This window comes from Ochotona curzoniae, unplaced genomic scaffold (genome assembly GCF_017591425.1).
Source record: "Ochotona curzoniae isolate NIBS_2020 unplaced genomic scaffold, NIBS_Ocur_1.0 scaffold_3890, whole genome shotgun sequence".
Lineage (NCBI taxonomy): Eukaryota > Metazoa > Chordata > Mammalia > Lagomorpha > Ochotonidae > Ochotona > Ochotona curzoniae.
In genome coordinates, this window is record NW_024467115.1 from 35,034,421 (window position 1) to 35,055,438 (window position 21,018).

General features: G+C 52.0%; 1 protein-coding gene across 3 annotated transcripts in view; it reads left to right on the forward strand.

The window, feature by feature from the left end:
• ARID1B (AT-rich interaction domain 1B) overlaps positions 1–21,018 on the forward strand; it is a 358,041-nt gene that overhangs the window by 298,580 nt on the left and 38,443 nt on the right. For all 3 annotated transcript variants that reach the window (XM_040965219.1, XM_040965217.1, XM_040965218.1), the window contains 2 exons: positions 9,213–9,392; positions 17,429–17,756. In XM_040965219.1, coding sequence (XP_040821153.1) covers positions 9,213–9,392; positions 17,429–17,756 — 508 coding nt within the window. The remainder of the gene's footprint in view (positions 1–9,212; positions 9,393–17,428; positions 17,757–21,018) is intronic.

The following is a 21,018-nucleotide window of genomic DNA, read 5'->3' on the forward strand; positions in this document are numbered from 1 at the left end:
ATGAGCTTTAACCACGTCCTCCCCCGCAGAAGTCCCTGCTCATTGGAGGATGCCTGGATCCAATCAGTGACTGACACACTTGGAGTTTTGACAACTTTGGGTCACGGAGCTTCCCCTATGTCACCTGCCCCTGAGTGCAGGCGAGGCCTGTGCTGCTGTGTGAGTCAGATACAGTTGCATTTCTGAGAATGTCTGCAGTGCCTCTGAAGACAGGCTGAGTCTGTCTCGGATAAAGAGTTTTCCTGGATTTCTATATAAAAAACAGTCTACATTCAGTTCAATCTTTCACATGGAAAATGTGATTTGTTTGTATCAGTTATTTAGTCTATTTTTGTCTGCTAAAGTTTAAATAGTAACTACGGATGTTTCCTGTAAGGATTTTCTTGTTTCTAAGTAAGAGAATTTAAGATAACTTTTTTTTTTTTAGCTAGGGAAGAAATCCAGTAATCAAACCACACATAGGACAGTATCAAAGAAAATGTGCAAAGTCTGAAAAATGCTCAGTCTGTTAAGCCAGGTTTCCAAAGCATCAGTGACAGAAAAATGTCTCTGAGCGTGGTGCTTAGAGACTGAAGTTGCATTTTTCTTAGACTTCCACTTAATGTTACCTAACGCTGCCGTGAAGCAGGAGTCAGCTGCTTGCTCAGGTTGCAGCTTCCACAGGAGGCTGAGCCTCGATAAGCAGTCACTTCAGAGTGCAGTCAGCACGACCCTGGGTCCAGGTTCCAGCAGCTCATCACTGGTCTCCTGGGTATGTCCACTGGAGAATTCCCAGACCTGTGCAATGGTGGGCAGACATCTGAGCTTAGGACTTACACCTGACAGCAAGTACACAGCCTGAAGTACACAGCCACACACCCAGTCCTGCACCAAGGAGTCTGTGCTGTTCCTGAATACTAGGGAAAGTGACCTCCTGGTCCAGATTCTGATCTGCCTTTAAGCCCCACAGGATACCCAGGGGGCTGAGTGGGCTGTTCCAGGACCACTTGTCAAGCTGGGTTTTGGCACAGGTGCCTGGGGACCACTGCTAGCCCTTGGCAGGAATGGTGAGATGCCCTGTCTGTCCACTGTCCTGCCCAGTCAGGATGTATATCTTACCCACCCGGAGCCATGCGCCGGGCATGGGTGATGTTTCTGGATGGGGAGCTCTGGCCCCCTGTGTGTGGCTGGCTCTGATGGAGGAGGTATGAGACAGGACCCCAAGCCAGGCCCTGAGCCTCCGAGAAGTGACCATCATCCAGGAACTCGACTGCCAGGGATGTGCCAGAGAAGCTAGTCTGGGGACTTGGAGCCATTGTGACAGGAAGCTAGTGCAGGGCTGCATTGAACACATTCTGAGTCGCGGTACCTGTCCCTCCATGAGCCTCTGTCTGCACGCAGGCACTGAATGTGGGTGCTCCACAGCATTTCTTCATCTTAGGAGGTGGGGTTGGTTGTCAGGCCCCCATTTCTCAGGGCAAGAAACTGAGGCTGCAGTATCAACCAGCTGCAGTCCAACCGCTCAGCATGGCTGAGTGATCTGCCTGCAGCAGCCGTGGGAACAGAATAGGGATACACCGGGCCAGCCTGAAGGGATCGGGCTGCAGTGCTTGGCCTCCTAGCTGTCTCCTCTCTTCCTTTCCTTGCTGTCCCCTCTGCTGCTGTCTACTTGTCTGTTCCCAAATGATTTCAGCAGCCAAAACCGGGTCAGGCTAAAGCCAGGAGGCTGGAACTCAGCCTGGAGCTGGCACGTGGGTGGTAGGCACTCAGTCACTGGGGCCATCCCCTGCCGTCGTGGCGTGTGCATTAACAGGAAGCTGGAATCTATAGTCAGAACTAGAACCCAGACCCTCATTCCCCTACAGGCATCTCACCATTCCTGCCAGGGACTGGCAGTGGTTCCCCAAGCACCTGTGCCAAAACACCAAGTGCCTACTCCCTTCAGGTAGATTTTGAGCACAGACAATGTTCATAAACTTAGCTGTGAGCACAGTACACGTGCCCTTTAAGTGCCAGCAGCTGTGAGACCAGGGAACAGCAACCAGTCAGTGCTGGCTGAATGACAGGATGTGAGAGAGCCAAGGCTTGGAACCTGCGCGGCGACTGCGGGTGCCCACTGCACCTGCGTGACGCTAGGAGGAGAGAGATGGCTTGTGGGAAATCCGGCCATTGTTCCGTGAGGCACCAAGAGTCCCTGAAGAGTTCTCACACAAGCACCATTGACCCGACAAAGACAATAGAAGTCAGGGTTCAGAGCCAAGGGAAGAGCCAGAGACAAAAGCAAAAGATTGCCGGGGAAGTTGTCTCGTGGCCATTGATGCAGTTGGCAAGAGGGCAGAGGTGGGCATGGGCCTGCTTCTCCTTTGGTCTATACAGCCAGTGTTGACATTAGTAGCTGGGCAAGGGGGGTGTGGAGAAGAGGAAAAGGCTGAACTACACTTGAAAAGAACTGGCCACGTCAAGGTTACCTCAGGGCTCCGGTGTCAGCTAAGAGTGGGAGATTGCCGCTGCAGGACACACGGGGCATCGAGCTGTCCGAGATTGCCGCTGCAGGACACACGGGGCATCGAGCTGTCCGAGATTGCCGCTGCAGGACACACGGGGCATCGAGCTGTCCCTGCACGTTGCTCAGGTCTCGGCTTAGCAGGATCTCTTCAAGCAGCGCTTCCTGCACTCTGAGGTAGCCCTCCCAGGAGCTGCCCGGCACCTGACCCTCGCTGCGCTCAGCCCTCACAGACTTCGTGGTGTTGGCTGGATGCCTGTCTGCCTTGCGGGAATAGAAGCCCGCAGGACAGACGTAGTGTCTATTTTGCTCATTGCTTAGGTCTCCCCTCTTGGCACTTTTACAGGAGAGGGAGAGGAAGTGGTCCAGTTGTCTGAGATGTTGAAATTTTTTGTATGAGGTTATAGGTTGCTGTCAGTGTATCACTTTCCCCTGTTAATAACTTTTCTTTCCTATTTGACTAAGCTTTAACTTCATCAAAGACAAGGATTCTTTTAAAAAAAAAGTTCTTGGTCCCAGTGCAGTAGCCTAGCAGCAAAAGTCCTCACCTTGAACACGCCAGAATCCCAAATGGGTGCCGATTCTAATCCTAAGAGCCCCACTTCCCATCAAGCTCCCTGCTTGTGACCTGGGAAAGCAGTCGAGGACGGCCCAAAGCCTTGGGACCCTGCACCCATGTGGGGAGACCTGGAAGAAGTTCCTGGCTCCTGGCTTCGGATCGGCTCAGCTCCAGCCATTGTGGTCACTTGGGGAGTGAATCAGGGGGCAGAAGATCTTTCTCTCTTGTCTCCTCTCTGTATTTCTGATTTTGCAATAAAAATAAGTAAATCTTTAAAAAAAGAAAAATAATTCTCTTGGGTGTAAGCATTTAGGTTACTGGTGAAGACACACATCAGGTTTCCCAGGTTTGATTCCCGCCTGCTGTTCTTGGAAGCAGTGAAAGGCAAACTGACAGAGAAAAAAGAGAGACAGAGAAAAACCTTCCATCTGTTGCTTCACTACTCAATTGGCTACAATGGCCAGAGCTGAGCTGATCCAAAGCCAGGAGCTGCTTCTGGGTCGCTCATGCAGGTGTAGAGTCGCAAAGCCTTGGGTCACCCTATACCCTCTCCCAGGCCACAAACAGGGAGCTATATGGGAAATGGAACAGCCAGGACATGAGAGATCCTGCCTGTTGCGAGGCGAGAACTTAGCCACTGAGCTATCACACCAGACCTGGAAGTAAATCTTGGCTAATAAAAATTGTCATCCTTTCCACAACTCCATGAATGCTGAAGTAAAATAGAGGCACCCTAATATGAGATTTGTGTAACATTGCCATGTATTAAGCACCAGTTTGATAGCTTGGAGAGAACTCGCCATGACTCAAGGGCTCATAGAATTCCTCTAGTGGCCCTCACGGTGCCTTTGAATCACATTTTCACAGCGTTTTTTGTATGGTTTTTTTTTTTTTTCACTTGACTCTTGGGGTTACCCTGTAAGCAAGGACTAGAAGCACATCCTCTGTGTGATGCAGGAAGCCCCTGTGCCCCCATGGGTGTGGTACAGGTGGCCTCTCGCCCACCTGGGTTCCACGTGAAGCACGGGCGGCCGCAGGTCACTCCTATCCCTCCGTGGGCATCACTTTAGCTCAGGATTGGATTTGCGTCTTAAAGTGCAGGTCTGGTTTTTCCTGTCGGATCTGTGTCCCTGCCCTTGGAAGGGATAACACAGATGCATGTGAGTTTCTGTGTAGTCGCTGGACAAAATAGTAAGTTCACTTACAAACCCACCCCCCACCTAGATGTATGTCTTGGAAGAAATACATATTTTCATAGGAAGTATTTAAGAAGCTTGGTTCTGGGCCCAACATGATAGCTCAGCAGCTAAACGTTCCAGGATCCCAGATGGATGCCAGTTCTAATCCTGGTTGCTCCACTTGCTTTCCAGCTCCCTGCTTGTGGCCTGGGAAAGCAGTAGAGGATGGCACAAAGCCTTGGGAACCTGCACCCATGTGGGAGACCCAGAATAGGCTCCTGGCTCCTGGCTTTGGACTGGCTCAGCTGCATCCATTGCAGCCACTTGGGGAGTGAACTATTGGATGGAAGATATTCCTGTCTCTCTTCCTCTCTGTATATCTGCCTTTCCGATATAAATTAATAAATCTTTAAAAATAAAAAAGAAACTTGGTTCTATATAACATAAGTAATAATTACCTAGTTTAGCACTCTGTCTGAAGTTTGGGTTTTGCCATGGTATTTATCTACTTGATGCATGTATTTCCACAGTACATCCACTAACTCATTGTACTTTTATATTACATAGGAAATTCAATTTACACTTTGTACATTTCCCTTACTAGAAAGTTTGATTCTCTATATTTTGTAACTAGAAACATTTCACACCTTTATAAAAAGGCAGTCCTGCTCTCTCAGCTGTCAAATTTTCTATTCTCAAACTGTTACAAGCTGCCATTTTGTAACAGCCTTCTTAAAAAATGCAACTGAGTAACTATGTGCAGTGACTTATTTCTTTAAATTCTTACTTATTTATCTGAGAGGCAAAGGGACAGAGGTGATGGGCAGTGAATTCCTGCCCGCCGGCTCATCCCACGGGTGCGGGGACGGCTGAGCTGTCCTGAGGCCAGTGGCCAGGGTTTGAGATTTCCACATCCCAGCCGCTCACGACGTCCTTTGCCTCTCAGGGTGTGTGTTAGCAGGAAGCTCCACTTGGGAGGGAGGTGAGAACTGACCCGTGACGCTCCCGTATGAGATGCAGGCATTCCAACCAGGGGCTTGCCCGCTGGGCTGAGCACTTGCCTCCTAAGTAGAAAATTGAGGGACCAAGGCTGTCTTAGCATTTGCCTTAATCGAATTTTTAAAAAACCAAAATAAGGCTACCCACAAATCAATGTATGTGGAAAATAGAGACCCAACTCTGATTCTTCTATGGGAGAAGAAGAAGTTTACACTCCACAGCATGTAAGTGTCCCTACGACTGTTCCACGGCTGCCCCCGTCTTAGCAGGTGAGGAGACCGAGGTCAGATAAGGTGTGCTCACAGACACCTCCGGCAGCCCGCGGGCGCCTGGACAGGGCGTCCTGGCTCGCTGGTCCAGTAAGCAGCCTCTCTTGCTTCCCACTGTTGTGTATAGAATAGAGGTCAAGACTGACATGTGATGACAACTTGCTGTATACCTGGCTCTGTCATAGATTGAAAATAAATCAGTTCCTTAATCTTATTCAATCTGTACAGCAACCCAAGAAGGAGATAGGACTGCCTCAGTTTTTCCAGTTCAGCAAACAAATGATAGACGCTCTCTCCTGAGAACACCTAGGCTTTCATCTGTGCTTTTAGGCAATATTCAGTAACCTCTAAACATAGTTAATATCCGTAGCAGCATCCTTTCCTAGTGGGATGCCTGCCAGTACACTTCATGGCTTTCTAAGTTCCGACCTTCAAACTTTCAGTCCGTTCCTCCTGCTACAGATTCCAGTGAACTTGGCTTAGGAGGTGTTGTCAGGTCCCGTCACATCTGTAACGGAGTGCCGGTTCAAGTCCTGGCTCCCCATTTGTGATCCAGCTCCTTGCCGATGAGCCCAAGAAGCAGCTAGAGGAAGGCTGCTCACTTGAGGCCCGGAGCAGTTACAGCTGCCTGAAGGCCGCATGGCTGGCTGCATCCGCACCTGCCTTCCCTGCTAGGCTCCCAGCCGGCGACACCCTGTTGGTCGCCAGGCCACCTCCTGCTGCGCCAGGCACCCGCGTGTGCAGGACAGAGCTCCTTTCCCTCTGATTTCTCTGTGATGAGGCCGAGTGCTCCCCAGAGAACTTGTCTCCATGTGAGTTAAGACATGGGATTTAGCAGCTGAGCACGTGATTAGAAACAAAGTAGTAGCTTGCCAAGTTTGGAAGTCTGTGAGCACATTGGAATAAACCTTAAGCCCAGAGTGGGTGTCCCAGTGACCCCAGTAGCCCAGGGCTGTAGTGTGCAGGGGGAGGCTCTGAGTCCTTGGGCCTGCACACCCGTGTGGGTGAAGTGAGTCACAGTGCTAGTTAGGGGACCTGGGGGACCTGTGCGATTGTCCCCGACTCATGAGGAGAGCGATGGTTCTGCCCCGGTGGACACAGGGTGGGATGGTGGCAGGGGAGAACCCGCTGAATCTGAGTGTGCTGAATTCTGTCAGAAACTCTCGAGGATTTCTGAGTTAAGTTTAGATAAAGATTTCATGCAACATCTTTAAGATGCAATCATTTATAATAATTTTAGTGCTCTGATTTCTGTTTGTTTTCAAATTTGAAAAAGCAAACATTTTCTGTGATCTGGGAGCTGCCGGTTGAGCCCAATTTCTTTATAAGTTAAATATAATAATAAGGAAGTGCTGTGGTTACTTATGTCTCTTTACATAGAAGCAGTGTTACAAAATTATCTTTTCCTTGCTGCAATATAATCATGGTATTTGTACATTCGTTACCCCATCTAGCCTCCTAAGTGTATTTTTTTTTAACTTACTTATTTATCTGAAAGGCAGGGCTCAGCAGTGGGAGGGTAGGGACAGCACACTTCCATCTGTGGTTCATTGTCCAAGTGACTGTAACGGCCAGGGCTGAGCAGGCAGAGCCAGGAACAGCAGGGGCCAAGCCGTCCCATGGATTGTCCTCTGCTGCTCTCCCAGAATGGACATGAAACTGCTGGGACTAGAACTGGTGCTCAGATGGGGTGCTGGTGTTGCAGGCAGCAATACAGCCCACTGTGCCTCAATGCTGGCTGGCCCTGGCCGCCTAAGTTTAACATGGCATTAGATCTAGACATTGTCTTGGGCTCTGGCTGCCCTGTAGACTTGCAGTGGAAGCTGCTGCCCACTATTAGAGCCTTCAGCTGTTCATGGGGCACTTGCCACTGCAGTCTCCCAGGTTCTGAGAGCTGCTTTTCCCACTGTCCTTCCTAAGTGTGCTAATTTGATAGTATTAGTGTGTAACCTAGGTGCATGTCCCGGTGCGGGATTCTCTTGGCCAAGTGAGCATGGCATGGCTCATGTCACACACTCAACAGGTTTGCCATACCACAGTGTGAACCTGCTGGGACAGCCCTGTGGAACTTAAACACATGTTTCCTTTTGCTTTTACAGATGCAGTTTTACTTATTCACTTTTCAGTAGTTTAAATCCTTGAGAGATTTGGTAACACAGGGCTTCTGCTTTGCTTTATACACCAAGTCCATCTCTTGCCCAAGTAGAATTCAGTTTCACTTGGAGCATAAGCCTTTGTTCCTGAGACCTCGCATAGCAGAAGTGGGCTTGCACCAGGTCTTCCAGACACAGTTGCCCCCAGAAGTCCTGTTCCCAGCAGGCTGCCACAGGCTTCTGGATGCTGGAGAGAGAGGGTGTGCTGCCTTCATGCATTTGGAGGCTCTCCCACCTGCCACCTACCGGGTGGTGCTGAACATTCTGTCAGTGCATGGGAAATTGTAACGTCCTCTCACTGAACTAGTAATAGTTCTGACCTTGGCCATTGGCACCTGCTCTGCTGAGCCCAGAGCAGTGTTGCCCTCACGGGATCATGAGCTCACAGGGACAGGGATGATCAGGGAGTCAGATTACACACACTGCTTGCAGGTTATGACCAGTGCCAGGAAGGAGTGAGTGAAAAGCAACAAGGTGGGTCCAGCTTCGACCTGAGTATCAGAAAAACTGGCCCAGAGGACCAGAGGGAAGCAGCAGTGTGGAAGCAGGCACGTGAAAGCCGCTTTAGGAAGAGTGACAGCGCAAGAATCAGCCTTGGCATTCTCTTCCGGGACCCCTCCGGAGGCTGGTGGGGGGCAGAGGGAGAGCAAGCTGAGGGCATGGAGCTCAGCTGCAGGAAGTCTGACCAGGCTGGCCAGATGTTGGCATTTCATTCCCAACACGGTGGGGAGCCTCGGTGGTTTATGCAGGGCAGAGAGACGCTGCAGTCGATCCTTTTTGATTTCTGGAAGAGAATCTGGCAGTTCTGTAAATAGTGAGTGGCAGGTGGAGTGTGTAAGAACAGTAGACTCCCGCAGGTGGTCAAGAAAAGGGGCTCCTGGCACGTGGCCCCTGTGGACAGGGCAGTGAAGAGGAGGCACAGCTCCAGGGGCAGAGGCCTCAGGCCGTACTATGAGCTGCTTGAGCAGAGAGGAAGGAGGGACAAGGTAGGGTCCCAAGCATTTAAGGTTTCTAAGGGGCATTGAGGTGAGAGGATGAGGCTGGGGGAGGGCCTCTGATTTAGACCTGCAGGACAGAGCTCAGCACTCTAGCCGGTTACAGACACACACTGGCCCCAGCTGCCTGCAAGTCTGGCTGTAGAAGGTCAGGGGGCAGTGTAGCTTGTGCAGGAGACAGGTGGTGCTGCCTGGGTGAAAGGATGGGGCTGGGAGTTTGATCCTGTATCACAGAGCCAAGGAGCTAAGCAAAGGCTGGGAGGGGAGAGAGGAAGGCTTCCGGAGAAGTGGTTCCTGGCACCTGCTATTGAATCTTGTAGGGGCTTCATCTGTAAGAGAGGACAAAGCTTCTTGCCTTTTCTCTGCCTTTACCCTACTTAGTTCGATCAAGCCCACCGTCCATTGAGTTCCTGGAGCCTCAGCGAGTGGATGCTTACATCCAGATGCCTTTGGGGGTTCTCTAAGATAGTATCACAGTGCCGGGCCTCTCACCTCCACCTTCTGGTACTCCCTGTGCATTTTTGTGATGAGGTTATGCAATGCCTGCGTTGATGTGTTTCCATTTGTTTCCACTTAGGTTTTATGGCAGGCACACAAAGAAACCCTCAGATGTCTCAGTATGGACCTCAGCAGACAGGACCTTCTATGTCGCCTCATCCGTCTCCTGGGGGCCAGATGCATCCTGGAATCGGTAGCTTTCAGCAGAGTAACTCCAGTGGGGCTTACGGTCCACAGATGAGTCAGTATGGACCACAAGGTAAAGAACAAGTTTGTCCAAAGTGCATCCCAGTAGGTGATAGAAGTGTCATTCATTCACTGGTCCTTCAAGGCCCAAAGAAACATCTTTCAAGTTTCGTTATTTGTTGATGCAAACCTGCAGTGCCCAGTTGTTTGGGCTGGGGGAGAAAGAAGCACTACTGGATAAGCGCAGGTCACGCAAGACACTGTAAGTGCTCCTCCCACATGTGTCACTAATGGGGACCAGGTGTCGGTCTCAGAGTCACCCAGTGGGTTGGAGAGAACAGGGGAATGTTTCTGATTTAGAATTTGGCTGCATCATGTTGAGTTCCGATCCAGCCCCTTCATGTGGTAATGCCTGTTGGCACCATGAGCTCCTGGCTCAGGTGTGGCTGGCACACATGCCTCACCCCTCTGCATGGTGCTCAGGACAAAGCTGTGGGACTCTCCAGGAGGAAGAGGAGGTAGACCAGAGGAACGGGAAACCAGGCCTGGAGCTCACTGTTGATACTCCAGCATCCCAGAAGCTCGTGTGGGTTTTGTCTGATACATGTGGAATCCTTTTATCAAGGTTTTCTGACCTAATCTCTATTGTTTTTTCTGAGTCACCTTTGGCACTATGGCATTTGGGCGTAGCACCTTGTTTATGTTTGCTTATTTCAATCAGGCATGAATGTATAATTTAGAGCGAATGAGACAATCTGACACAGTTCCCAACATAGCTCAGTTCTGCAAATACCATAAGAGGAATATTACAGGCAAGAAGGGTGTGTGTCCACCAGGAAGCCATGGGTACATGAATGCCCGTTCCCGAGGTGGAGCACTGGTGAGATGCCCTGAGCTTCCCACCTGTGAGTGCAGAGGCCCCGCTCCTCCTCGGCATCTCCCCTAGTGTTTTCCATGCTGCAGTGTTGCAAGTGCAGGGTCTCGGTGTCGTGTCGGGCTCCTACCAGTGTTGCATCGTTGCCTTGCCTCACATCGCTGTGTATATGGACATTCCAGCTCTTTCTGGCATCAGGAATGACCCAAACAGTTCTGTTTATACCTGTCCTTTTCTGCCTGTGGCCTCACCATGCAGCCACGGGGGACAGACTTGGAGTTCGGCTTGCCTGCCTTCGAGTGGATGCTAAGCGGTTTCCACGCTGTCAGTTGCAGTAGGCCTGAGGAATAGAGGTCCCCAAGGACCGTGACAGGCTGCCTGGGGAAACCCTGCTGGTCCCAGGCAGTTGTGGCCCTCAGCAGACTATGGCTAAGCCAAGGCTGAACTGCAGGCCCCCCGCTTTGCAAGCCCACCGGGTGAGTGTGGTGAGCCTCCTCCAGATATGCTTCCTTGTTATGGAAAAAAGAAAACTCGAAGGACAGTTGGAAGTGGCACCTGCTGGTGTGGTGGACACTGTAAGTGAAGACAGGACCCCTGACCTCAGGGTGGCTACTGCTTAAAACTACTACTACTTTGTGTAATCTTGTGAGTCCGCATGCTGTTGGGTGATTCCACCTGGACCACTTGCTGCGCTCAGAGTGAAGGTGGGACTTCAGCATGTGAGATGTCTCCCTCCAGTGGCTAAGGAAGCTGAGTGGGTTGGGGGGCGGTTAGTTTTGTAAAATGGGTTTCACATTGAAATGAATCCTCAGTTTTTTGTAACTACTCCACAGAAAGACCCTGATTTCAGAGCCCCGAGCCTAGGAGAGCTGCCCCCAGCTCTGAGTGGCTGTTCATCAGGGAATGAGGCAGTTGGAGCCCATTGCCTTCTGACCTGATGCTGTGGAAATGCAAGCAGGGCCCTGAATCCGCTGTGCGGCACTGAGCGTGGGCGGATGATGGAAGCCGTGTGAAGCAAACCCAGCTCAGCCTGCTCCAGAAACGCTCCACAGCTCACTCAGCAGCCTGGGCCCCAGCGTCTTGCTCAGCCAACGCTGGACCAGTTCCTGGTCCGCTCAAGTTCAGCCCGTTCTCCGTGGAGTCTCCTTTCCTCAGACACTCCATGACACGAAGTTATGGTGGATATTTCAGCTCAGCAGGTGTTTTTAACTTCGCTTTTCTTTCTTGGTTGGTCCTTTTTAAATGGGGCCCCTAGTGAAGTTTTCTTTTTTTTTTTTTTTTTTTTTTTTCTGCTTCTGATTAACTCCCACCTTTGTTGCTCAAATCCCCGGCTTGTGAGGCTCCCATGCAGTTAGGTCATGAGTCCCATCCTGTGCTTCTGTCCCCAACTAGAAGGCTTTCTTTGGCCTCGTTGTCTTTTTAGAGGGCTCTCTGGAGGACCTGTTTCCCTGCCTTCCACCCAGTTCACCCTCCAGGGCAGCTGTTTCAGGGTTGTTATTAAACGGGTCCTCAGTGCTGTGCCAGCTCATTTGATCTGACAGCCTGCTGGTGCTAGGTACTTCATGGAGGAGCAACCAAGGCACGGAGCAGCATGGTGAGGGCAGGAGCCAAATCCAGACTGATGAGCCATCCCCCTGATGGGAAGCCGTGTGAGGGCACCACTGTTCTGCAAAACACAAAACTAAAGCCTCGGACCCACTCCCACAGCATGAGAGAGAAGGCTGTGCGACCACTCGGGCCCTCCACGAGAGCCCTGAGCCTGGCTTAGCTGTGCTCCTCCCTCCTCTCACCCAGCCTGGAGCTGCTGAGGGCACAGATCCAGAGGCCCAGGCCACCTGCCTCAGCCTGGGTCCTGGTGGTGGACTAGACCAGAAGCACAGGGGAGCAGGGAGAGGAGGCCCCTAAGGGCGGGGAAGGGGCTTGGAAGGGGCGGGGCCTTCTCAGGCAGTGGGCGGGGCCAAGTGAGTCCAGGACACTCTATGACAGGGCACATTCCTGCCTTCTAGCTAGCACCCCAATAACTGCTGTTCCACGTGCCGCGGGACGGGGTGTATGCCAACACAGGCTGCAGTAAATAGAGAGCACCATGTACCCGACGTGTTAATTCCTCATCACAGCGTTTGTATGGAGCAACTGACATCAATTTCATCGTCTTCACCTTTTATAAAAGTATTACTTAAGGACAAAGGCTTGGTCTTTTGTGTCTTTTAAAAGGTGTCTCTCAGGCCCAGCGGCATGACCTAGCAGCTAAAGTCCTCGCCTTGGACATGCCAGGATCCCATATGGGTACCGGTTCTAATCCTGGCAGCCCCACTTCCCATCCAGCTCCCTGCTTGGGGAAAGCAGTCGAGAACCACCCAAAGCCTTGGGACCCTGCACCCGTGTGGGAGACCCAGGAGGAGCTCCTGGCTGTGAATCGGCTCAGCTCCAGCCGAACATTTCCAGAAATCGGGTCTTATTTCTTGAAGGAGTTGTCTCTGAGACACACCTGCCTCTTTTTGGAACGCTCTTCTGCACGCTGGGCTGGGGACAAGGTCTTGGGTTTTCGCTCTCCAAGGGCCACTTTCTGTGTGGGTCACACTCCTTTCAGTTCACTCCTTTTCTTTTTTTCTGGAAACACACCAGAGTGGGTTGGTAGGGTGATTGCATTTTGATAGCTTAAGGTTGTTTCCTATTAAAATCTTACTTTATTTCTTAAGATATCTTAAGCCTGTCTTGCCAGTGTTAGGAAGGCCAACTTGATATCCCGCCGCAGTAGGTGGGCTGACGCAGTTAGGTCTTCTTGTGGTGTCTTCAAGTTACGAGGTTGAAGTGTGAATTCTTCTTAAACCGGTAGTGATCATGGCTTCCATGTAAACCTGGAAATCGGGAGGGGAGGTTCGGGGTATGTACAGTACACATGGGAAAATGAAGAAGAGGTTACACAAAGCACCTTTGACCAATGCCAGGCTGACTCTAATTTGGTAATTAAATGCACAGTGTCTCAAAGAGGGGACACACGCGTGTCCCCGGGCTGCATGACATAGCACTTTGTCCCTCCACGCCAGGTGACTTTGCTGTAGGTCTTGATTGTGGTAGTCCAGGGCAGCAGCCACAGAGCAGGTGGACACACGTCTCCTTGCACATCTGAAGGGCCCCCCGCGGGTGGCCTCTGAGCAGCCTGCGAGGCAGAGGTGTCCTCTCCCGGTGGGAGCTTAATTTAATAAACTTAGTTTAATAAGAGCCGCAAGCATGGGACAGTTTCAATGTTCTGGAGTCAGGTGCAGAATTACTTAGGGTCCTCCTGAAATGCTACTGACAGCTTGGACGCTCTGCTCCTTCTCGCTGGTGTGGGAATTCTCTGGGGAGTGGGAATCTGAATTCATTTGGTCATCGTTTGCCAGAGCCAGAGCCAATATGAACCCACTTGAAAACCATGGGCTCTTGGACTTGGCTCCAAGAGCAGCCCAGCTGAGGTGGGTTGGCCCAGCATCTGCCACCTTCATTGTACTTAATGCTGCGTCCTTCTGTGTTCTGTCAGAGCCGGTGCCAACCAATTACTAATCTATTAGAGAGACATGGAGGAAGATCGCGCTACTCTGCCTGGCTTGTCCTCTCCCAGTGCGCTCGGCGTCTCTGGTCCTTGTTCATTCAGGGGAGAAAGCTGTGCTGTGGGCAGGGGAACCTTTTCTTTGTTTCTCCGTGTACTGGTTTTTAATAGGTGGCAGGGCAGGTGACCTTGCTGCTGGTGGCCTGGTGCTCGGGGCGGGGGTGAGCAGCCCTGTGCCTGGCCTTGTCCTGCCCCTGTGCTGCCCCACCCCCACTCTCCGGGGGCCACCAGGCATGCCTGCAGGTGTCAGCGCAGACCCAGCCTCTGCCGCCTCTTAAGCCATTTTAAGCCTTTATGAGCCTTTTTTATCCAAGCATGTGAGTTTAATGAGGAAAGTCTTTAAAGTTTCAAGGAAAAGAAAAGGGAACTTTGTGTTTCTTCTCTGGAATAGAAGTCTTTATAATTAGAACATATCCCTTGACACGTGCTCTGAGTGCCAGTCCGCAGAGTCAGCCCAGCTGAGTGGAGGAAACTAGATGGTGAAGCCAGTACTTTGTGTGCAAGTGTGTGCCCAGCTGTGCCTGGCTGCTGGCGCCAGCACGCACCCTGCCACCACCCACGGCCCACTGCAGTAGGCCCTCCTGAGCTGTTGAAGCCCAACTCTTCTCTCTTTACGATATCAGGCATCTCTGACATTTTTTTTTTTTTTCTTTTGGCATTCATTGCAACAGAGCCCTTGACTGTCCAAGAAACCCGTGGTCCAACGCTTCAGGCTGTGGCTTCTCCCCAGTCCCTGGAAGCGAAGTTCAACAAGACGGATCACCTGTTCTCCCCAGTACAGCTGCTCCCAGGGCGTCCTCTGCAGTCCCCATGACTGAGTGCTTGTTTTCTAAAACAAGATTAAAGTGTTATTTCATTTCCTTCGAAAGCAAAGGGCACATATGTTTCCACGGAAAAAGGCTTCTTAGCAAATGAATTACTAATCCAGTGTTGGGGGATGGTGGGAAGGAGGCCTGGAGTAATGGCACGAATATGTGAATTAATTGTTTGTGCATGCAAACTATGAATGAATACGTTTATTTTTAATAAGTGCGCTAGCCGGAAAGGAACAGTGGGCTTCACAGCTCCGCTTGGCTCCTCTGGAGGCAAGGGGATGTGAGGTCAGGATGCGGGGCCTGCTGCCTGCTGGCAGAGGGGAGTGTGGGAAGAGCCTGGCACAGCCTGGCCCACTCCGGGGGCGCTGCCGAGAAGCGTGACAGAGAGCAGACGGGAGCCCACGGTGCCCTGCGGGTTGGGAGCTACAGCAGGCAGCTTTCAAGTGCTTCATAAAGAACTTCCTGGAGCCCAAGAGTGGTTTCCCATGCTCTAGGTTTTTGGTTTGCTTGGTTTTGCACCTCTTACATGAGGACAGTGCACACATGACTGTGCAGGCCCTGACCATGCCAGCAGTGACGTTAGGGAGCTGGCCATGGAGGCCCGGCTGGCATGCTCCTGAGGGCTCCTGCGGCCCTCACCTTTTGGCCTCACAAATGGGTGGGTATCATGAGCCAACGAATTCCAGCCCCGCCTACATGGGCCCTCCTGGTTTGTAAGGCTTGCTGATGCCGCACATCCCTTTTGCAGAGGAAGCAGAGTTAGGTGAGGCCGGCTTGCTGGTCCACAAAGCCCACAGTGTCTCCTCTGACCCTCAACAGAAAGTGTCTGAGCTGTCATCCATAGACCACCACTGTGCTCTGACTGCCACCGTATGGAACGCTGCCCTTGGAGTCAGATCCGAGTACTTGGTGGGCACCCGGGAGTTGTCGAGAGCTTATTGTGGCATTCCTTGCAGATTCGTGGGTGTGAGTTAAGGAAACCCATGTTGAAGTGATACTCTTGGGCAACAAATGTTCTGTTATGCATGGGAGGCCGCAGAGGCTGGTGTAGAGGCCCACCCTGCACGCAGCAGAGCCCGAGGAACAAGAGCTAAGCGAGGCGCTCCAAAGTGAGTTACGGAGCTGCAAGCCCCACGTGAGGACGAGGACGATGGGGTGCGGGGACTGGGGAGGAGCTTAGCACTTACCATGTGGGAAGTGGCGCTGGATCACTGCTGTTGTTCCCCGTTCAAGCCTGTTTCTGCTGGAAGCTCTGGAGACGCTCCTTCAGGAGACACCCCAAGCTCAGCTCGTGGGCACAGAAGCCATGCCAGACCCGGCCTCCTCCCTCTCCTAGCCCATGGCTGTCTGGAGTGGGTCTGCTCATGGTTCCATTGCTGTGTCCACAGACTGTCCTGCAGTGCTGTTCCCTGCTTCTGTCTGACTCACCATCCCACAGTAGAACTCCACACATCACCCCAGGACACAGCATCTGAGGGGATTGTCTCCTCCAGGTGGACAGTCTCTGAAAGGATTGTCTTTGTTTTACAGAGAAGAGAATGGAACTAGGAGAAGTGACAGCCAGTAGTTACCAAGGGCCCTCAAGCAGTGGGTACAGAACCCCTTCAGCTGCAGGGCTCCTGGCCTAGAGCCTGCAGGATGATTTTCCAAGAAATCACCCCTAAGCACCTGCCACAGGTGACCCATACTCCTCCGTCCCTAGCAATAATCCTGTGTCTAGAACAGGTCCCGGCGTGCAGTGAGCACATAGCCATGTGGGTGTGTGGGCTCCTGAGCCGCAGTGGGTGAGAAACCCCTGCCCTCATTCCACAGATACGGGTCCTTCTGTGTGCTTCCTGGAGCCAGCATGCTTGACTCCTTTTCCAGGTGCAGTTTACTTAAACCTTCCTGATCTCTACCTTGGCTTTTCTCGTTTGCAAATGGAGTCTTGGTGGTGTCTGTAGATCATGGTAACTAGAGAAAGGAGTGAGTTCTGGGGGCAAGCTCGTGCGCATCTGTGGCACACACCAAGCTGGCCTCAGCTGCTGCTGGTTGAACTGGCATCTTGTGTTTCTACATGCAGTCCAGAACCAAGGTGAGGAAGAAGAGGAATCACAGACACTCGCAACCCTTGCCAGGCCAGTCTCCTCTACGAACATGCCATAGAGCAACCACAGGCAGGAGAAAGCCATGGTTCTTCATCTCTGCCTTCAGCCCTGCCCACCACCCCTTGTGCCAGGCACCATTGCTCTGTGCCAGGAGCTTTGCCAGTGTGAGGAGCTATTGCTCACAGACATGGAACCAGCATAAACCAGCCACTGAGCTTGTGTGCAAACAAAACCTGTGTTGACCGTGACTCGGGTTCCCCCACTGCAGCCTCCTGCAGGACCAGGAATGGCAACCAGGGCTCTCAGTGCCTCTGTCTTCTCAGGTGTCATGTGGAGCCCCTCATCTCTGCCGTGTCGAGGGACACAGCAGTGCCATCTCAGCTGTCCCCACCTGCAGACTGGGAGCGGGAGTGTGGTTACAACATGAGCGTGCGGGATGTTGGATATGCAGCAACATTGCTCGCTGGTATCCCTGGCCTGGTCAACAGCCCTGGCCTGTGTTTAGCTTGGACTTCCCTGGGTACTGCAGAGCTCCTGCGGGGTGCTCTGCCGTGGACTTGTCCTGCAGGGCCTGTGAGGCACACAGGGAAAACGGGAGCTGAGACTACCAGCCTCGGCAGCTCCCGCCAGAGGGCTGGGATGGGTCATGATGATCAGTGTTGGACAAAAAGTATTTCCGTTGACTGTGTTCATGAATACAAAGATGAAATAAAAGGCCTTAATTTGTGTTTGCTTTTTGTTTAGGTAACTACTCCAGACCCCCAACATATAGCGGGGTGCCCAGTGCAAGCTACAGCGGCCCAGGGCCCGGTATGGGTATCAATGCCAACAACCAGATGCATGGACAAGGGCCAAGCCAGCCATGTGGTGCTGTGCCCCTGGGACGAATGCCATCGGCTGGGATGCAGAACAGACCATTTCCTGGAAATATGAGCAGCATGACCCCCAGTTCTCCTGGCATGTCTCAGCAGGGAGGGCCAGGGATGGGGCCGCCCATGCCGACTGTGAACCGGAAGGCGCAGGAGGCAGCTGCAGCGGTGATGCAGGCTGCTGCAAACTCAGCACAAAGCAGGTATGCACTAAGGAGCGGCCGCAGGGTTCCGTGTGTTTACATGTGACGTGTGGTGAGCCCAGGCTGCACTGCCGCCCCAGCTTAGGCCACAGGAGCAGTATCTACCTGTGTGTGGCCGTGCTTGTGGTGTGAAGGGAGTGACCGCCTGTGTGATGTGTCCAGAAAGGCAGCTGAATGGTGGGCACATTGCTGGGGAGCTGACCCAGACATTCTGAGCAGTCCTTGCTGGCAGCAGACCAGAGCTGTTGCCAATCGGGGACCAAGTGGTTTTGTTTAAACCATGAGCGAAGACTCTCTCTCTCTCTCTCTCTCTCTCTCTCTCTTTTCTTATCCTGCTCTATGAAGGAGAAGCTGTGAATGGGTTCAGATGTGTATTGTATATTTGTCTAAGTGTGTGCATTTGGCTCATTTACTTCCTGCTTCTGGGTGTTCCCAAAGTAGACTGTGGTTCAAAAAGCAAAGATCCACATTCTAGAAGAGCTTAGCTTGGTGAAGCAAGATTTTAGCTGCAGTTACTTGTTTAATCCTGATTTTTAATATTAGCTTCTGTGAAAAACTTGACCTGTATAAAATAACCAACTTAAGCAATTGATGAGTCAGAGGTGAAATGGTTTTAAAATAAGTGCATGTGAATCTGTTGTAAAACAGAGCACGTTGAAAAATGTATCTTAATGATATCTTCAGAGAAAAAGCAGAAGTTTCTTTTGTCAAAGGTGAATTACAGCTACTGTGTTTGCGTATGCTTGTGTGTGCGTGTCTGTGTGTTTAAGTATGGCTGTTGGTACCTTTTCCTCTGAAAAGGCTGCCGTTTTGAGAACATAGGGACCCCCTGCATCTTCACTGTTTTCTCCAAACTAGCTTTTCTGAGAAATTCAAATGAAGATCACCCATTATCTCCCACCCTGTGCATCCCCAGTACAGCTGCTTAGAGCCGCCCCCGCCCCCGTCCCCGCTGGCCTTGCACCCCACCTGCTGGCCTTCCCCCCTACCTGCACAGGTGTGAGGGAACATCCCAGTAGAGCCACAAGGGGAGACGGGTTTGGCTCTTCCCGTCCAAATTCTAATTTAGGTCCATATGTATCATGCAGCATTGCAGGTCACTCAACGCAAGCTGCTTTGTTTTCTGTTGAATTGGTAGGTATTTGACTGACTTGGCTCTAAGCCCTTGGTAGTGATGTGACAGGAAGACAACCAGCAGGTCCAGGCTGGCTGCGTGTCGTGTGGAAGTCTCTGTGTGTGACCGTCTGGGTCGCTTGCTGGACATCTTCCAGGGACCAGTGGACAAGTTCACCTGCATGAGTCGTGTTTCCTGCATGTCACTGGCAGGCTGCCTTCACGCATCACCTACTCCGCTCTCCTGCCATTTAGATGAGACTGGATGTTCTAGTAGTTGCTCTTGTTTTTCGAAACTGTAGAGTTACAGACTTGAGCCCAGATTCTTTCTTGAGGCGTTTCATTCAGTGCCCCCACAGGCAGGCACTCCACAATAGGAGATTGGCTCAACTTGTTCCTTCCTGTGGGGTCACATGTGGACAAGGCTCTCCTGTGCTAAGGGACAGAAGGCAGGCGTTCTGTTCTGCTTGAGGCTGCCATATATTAAGCCACCTGCTTGTCCCAGCCCGCCTGGCGCTGGCAGATACCACGTCTGGGAGCCCCCAGCTCCACTGCCACAGCAGCCCACCCAGAATGGGGAGGTAGCGATTCACCTGAATTGGCTGAGACCCGGCCTCTTCCAGAAAGCCGCAAGCCGACCCATCCGGTCACCAGAGGAGCACCCCACTGAGGAAGCCTGCGGCCTGCAGGGAAGCTTGTCTCCAGGGGAGTTGTTCCTGCTGAAGGCACTCGGCTGCCCACCTGCATGTCACCCTGCAGGTGACACCACCCTGCGTGTGGCTTCTAACCCGGCTGCTGTCCTTCGTGCTTGATCTGGGAATGCCTCGTGCCCCATGGCATGCTCCTTGTAGATCCAGGATCCTGTGTCCTCAGCACTCTGCAGTTTCATTCCGGCCATAAGACTACTGCCGCCCCTCCCACTCCCTGACCCCCAAGTTCAGAGTACAGCCCCTCCTGGGCCAGGAGAGTTTCCCACCAGCAAAGTGGAGGTGCCTTGGAGGGACACTGGCACATCACCAAGCCAAAGATTGTCTCCAGAGCTGTGCTGCTCCCTGTCCCCAGGAGACCAGAGTGGAAGCCCAGCAGAGGTGTTCAACCCAGAACATTCTTTGTGAGTGTGAACTCGGACTATGATCCCATGTCAGCACAAGAATTATACGCAGCAGCAGCAGCATACCTCCTCTTTGCCACTACCTAACTGGTACCAGGCTCTGCCATGTGCTCCAGGTGCCCACGTGCTCCTGAAGCACACTGCTGTTGATTGAGTTGCCAACAGAAGGATGTGCATGTGATAGGACCATCCTCTGCCGGCCTCATGGCGCTGGATTGTTTCTGGAGAGACGTTCCCCATCTCTAGGTAAAGCAGGGACCGGGCGGCCACTGAAGCAGTCGGCCTCCAGCACCATGCTCCAGCTGCTTAGCAGGGAGCTGCTTCTGGGCTGCCTGTTCAAACAGCAAGAACAAATGAGAATGCTCATGTAAATGTAAAGCAAGACATACAGAGCCCTGTGACCATGACCTTCGGCTGAGCTCACAGGTGCACTCTGGGTCCTAAGACACTGACTTGGGCTGGCTGCTCTGGGCCCTTCCAGGTCTGTCCAGGAGCCAAGGGGAACACAGCCATGGGAGAGCAAGCATTTGTCATCAGTTCTTGTCCTCTGCCAGCTCAGGAGTCTGTTCAGTCCACAAAGCTGGTTTGCTGTGCCTTGCCAAGACACATTAAGCAGCTGTGTAAAATGAATATAAGTGGCACACGTCAGAGTCAGGTCTTCTTCGCTGGGACAGAAGATCAGCGTGAGCTCCCCAGCACGGGAAGGCCAGCAGCCAGCAGCACGACACAGCTCCCTGAGGTGTGGCCCTCCTCCTCCCGGAAAAACCAGGAAAAGGACAGTGCTGGGGTTCTCTGGGTGCGTCTTAGAAATGTGCTGTGCCAGTTAGCTGGGCCTCGTGCCCTGCCTGTCCACAGCGGCCTTTCTTCACAAGAGGATGAAATTCAGTTTTCATTCTAGGTTAAATCTCTCTTCTGGGCCACTCTACAAGTCACGTGACCTGTTGTCATATTTTTTTTGTGGGTTTTTTGTTTGCTTGCGTGGTTGGTGTTTGGTTTTTTTTCATTTGTTTGTTTGTTTGTTAAGGCAGGGGCTTGGAT